Source organism: Solanum tuberosum, unplaced genomic scaffold, assembly GCF_000226075.1.
Source record: "Solanum tuberosum cultivar DM 1-3 516 R44 unplaced genomic scaffold, SolTub_3.0 scf00021, whole genome shotgun sequence".
Classification (NCBI taxonomy): Eukaryota; Viridiplantae; Streptophyta; class Magnoliopsida; order Solanales; family Solanaceae; genus Solanum; species Solanum tuberosum.
The window spans coordinates 2,259,437-2,263,046 of record NW_006238947.1 but is presented as its reverse complement, the minus strand read 5'-3'; the positions used below and the strand labels follow the sequence as shown (position 1 = coordinate 2,263,046).

The window sequence follows — 3,610 nt, the reverse complement described above, 5'->3', positions numbered from 1 at the left end:
GTGGTGGTGGTGTGGGGGGGGGGGGGAAGAGATCTCAAACAGTTTTTCATTGATGCAAGGCATGAGCATGATTGATGAAATGAATCAAGAGCTGCTGCTTCTGTGTGAAATGTCTTAGTAAAATAATCCATTTGGGGAGTATGACTAAGTTCACTCCATTTTACTTTAATTCATGAAGAACTTTGCCTTTCTCTAAGTCAATGTCTTTGAAAACTTATTTTCTCCTCTTTGATCAAATCTTCAAGTCCTTGGTCAATCAAGAGGTCTATGACGTTTGAAGTTCCTTTCTCTTAAGTTAGATTCTGCCATACTATTAGAACTATGTACAGTCATTATAGATTAAATAGTGATGATTGAATAGCTGCATGGATTGATTAACCATCTCACCTGCAATGACTTAAACATAATATTGTGGTGTGTGCTGTTGTAAAAGACAACAAGTTGTGAAATATGAATTGGACCTTCATAAAAAACTTAAATTACTTTTATCAGGTAGTCAGTCAAGATAGAGCAACTTGTTGTGTGTACTTCTTTCTAGAAGCTAGGAAGTTGGACTCCCAGTCGTACAGAGGAGAGGATCCCTAGAGTGTCCAGCTTTGACCTTAGAGGGACAGTGAGAGAATTGACAAAGGCTTTGAGCTCACTTTCAGGCTTTCAGGGATGCATATCGAGGCAAGAAAGGAGTTTCTGAAGATTTGGTTGGTTGGGAGATATGAGAACAAGGTTGGTAACAGGGGGATGATTATTGAATGGGCTACTGACACGTGGGATGTGACCTCAGGCCGAAAGTTTCAGGGATGGGGGATGAAACTTTTGTTTTTCGTTTCACCAGCAAGGGTAGCCTTGTGGGTGTTGGGAAAGGACTCAAGGTGGTTGGGGGAAACTATCTTCTGCTTGATAGATTGTGTTAGAAAGCTGATTGCTTTAATCAGAGAAGGGAAGATGCCGTGGTTGTGAATGTGATTGGTCTGTCGGCTCATCTGTGGTGTTTCAAGCTGTTCAAAATGATTGGAGATGCTTGTGGAGATTTCTTTGATGTCTCTTGCAATTTGGTACTCATTGCATTCCTGTGGCGACTGCTTTTCTCTTCCCTGGTACAATATCGGTGTTCAGAGGATACATAATTCGACGGTAATCGAGACATCCGAGTGGACCAAGTTGGTTAAAGCATGCAAGACTTTCAGAGTTATAGTAGGTTTGAACATGAAGTTCTTGACATGATCCTGAGGATGTAGCAGAGGAGACAACTTGACTAAAAAAATAACAAGCTATGAGAAGGGGAGATAAAAAAACTAAAAAGTAGAGTGCGAAACTGAGGCTAAAAAAGCTGATATGCATGGTGAATTATGATGGGGGAGAAACGAAGTCTAGGAGAAGGAAATGCCATTCTTCTTCTGGATAAAAGTCAAAATTCCCAGCTGGAACATAAGGGGTTTGTGAAATAAAGGAACGGGATAATGTTATTAAGATTTGTAACTCTATTGTATTGACTGCAATAGTCTTTGTTCGTGCATGTCTGAAAGACCACTACTCTGCATGTTATGTATTCAGTAGAGACTCCAGTGTAGTGGACTTTACTCATGTTCATGTTGGACGATAACCCTTTTCTACGTACAGATACTTATTTTGTAGGTAATTTAATTTGTATGTGGAATTTACAACCCCGTTGATAATTTTGTTTCACATGTTGTCTTGTGAAACTCCCTTCACAATTTAGCTTTGAAAAATCATTTGCTACTGTGCATCTGTGTTAGAAATTGATCATTAAATGAAGTTATATTCTTTACCAGGTGCGTGTATTGCATTCTGAAGGCGACTTGGCAGTTAAGATGAAACTACACTCTTTGAAAATTAAGGATGAACTTCAAGGTTCTTTATGTCCGGGTCCCCAATATCTGGCTTGCTCTGTTTTAATGGATCATGGTGCTTCCAGCTGCTCTGACCCCTTAGAACCTCATGGGAAAGAACCACCTTTGACGGTTATTGACGAGGATGATATTTTCAAAGATGCGTTGCCAGATTTCTTGTCCTTTACAGATTCTATTGAAGCTACCACCCCTGAGAAGGAGCTATCAAGGGGAAGAAGTCTTGCTAGTGATATTTTCTATGAGGCATTGGGGTCTGATGACTCTGATTTTGTCTCTCTAACATTTGCAACACGGCATCCTGATTCTCCTGACTATGATGGCATAGATACACAGGTAGCATAATTGTCTTAAACATTGCTTTCTTGAAGAGGAGTAAAAGCTGGAGAGATTCCTTATACCGAACTTCACTTAACTGTTGCTTTACCCTTCAAAAATTTTCAGATGAGTATTAGTATGTCCAAGCTGGAATTCTTTTGCAACAGACCTACTCTTGTTGCTTTGATCGATTTTGGCTTTGATCTGAGTTCAGGAAATAACATGGTAACTAGTAAAGATCTCCCGAAAGATCCCGATGAATCTTCAGTGATCAAAGAGAAAACAGAAGAACTGGGCCAAACACATGTCAAAGGGTTACTTGGTCATGGAAAAAACCGTGTTGTGTTTGTCCTAAACATGAATGTTAACAGTGTTACGGTGTTCCTCAATAAGGAGGATGGTTCTCAGCTTGCTATGTTTGTGCAAGAAAGTTTTCTTCTGGATATTAAGGTGGGCCCCTTGCATGATATTAAATTCATATTGCTTTTTATCTCTATTGAATTTTAATTGGTCATTCATAGACATTTCTGTTGGATTCCCACCCATGTGATTCCAGCTTTAGAATTTGTGCCTTTTTATTGTCTTGATATTTTACTTTTATATCTAACAAGGTTCATCCAAGTTCTACCTCCATAGAAGGAACCCTTGGGAACTTCAGGTTATGTGATCTAACGCTTGGCTCAGACCAGCGATGGGGTTGGCTATGCGATATTCGCAATCAAGGGGCTGAATCACTCATTCAGGTATTCAGTTATTTTCTGAACAGAAATTTCAGACTACCACTTTTTTATCGATGAAAGCCAGTTGTCCAATTTCTCACAATCACCAATTGATATATATGTGTATATGTGTGTGTGTGCTTTGAAGGGGTAGATATGAGTTTTACTCAGTTGAGGGGTAATCTTTGATCCCTTTTCTTTTGGTGCACCCATGTAGTTCCTTGTTGTATACAAGATTGGGTATCATTTGTAGAGAATCATATCTTTTGTAGGTTTTCTTCCATTTGGGTATACCTCTTGTATGTGGCCTGTTGAAGAAGTCCCATCAGTCAATTATGGGATGGGTGGTCTGTTTATATGTGGCTTGGGCAATCCTCACCTCATGATCTAGCTTTTGGTGTTGAGTTAGGTCCAAGATCCATTTCGTAGGACCCATCCCAATTCCCGTTCACGATGTTGGGTGTCCATATTAAAATTGCCGACACTCCAGATGTCTAAGTCTGGACGTGAGGAGGGGGGTTGAAGAAGTCCGACATCAGTCAGTTATGGGATGGGTGGCCCTTTTATATGGCTTGGGAAATCCTCAACGTTTGAGCTAGCTTTTGGGGTTTAGTTAGACCCATTATCCAATTCTTTACATGACAATTTTACCATTTCATTACTGATAATATATTTAGTTGATTAAATAATATATATATATATATATAT

The 3,610-nt window shown here is 39.4% G+C and overlaps 1 protein-coding gene across 1 annotated transcript in view; it reads left to right on the top strand.

Moving 5' to 3' along the window:
- The window catches only part of LOC102586877 (uncharacterized), an 87,390-nt gene that overhangs the window by 47,446 nt on the left and 36,334 nt on the right, over positions 1-3,610 (top strand). Inside the window, exons 26-28 of the mRNA XM_015306015.1 lie at positions 1,791-2,201; positions 2,310-2,633; positions 2,795-2,926. Of these exons, the coding sequence (XP_015161501.1) occupies positions 1,791-2,201; positions 2,310-2,633; positions 2,795-2,926 (867 nt within the window). The remainder of the gene's footprint in view (positions 1-1,790; positions 2,202-2,309; positions 2,634-2,794; positions 2,927-3,610) is intronic.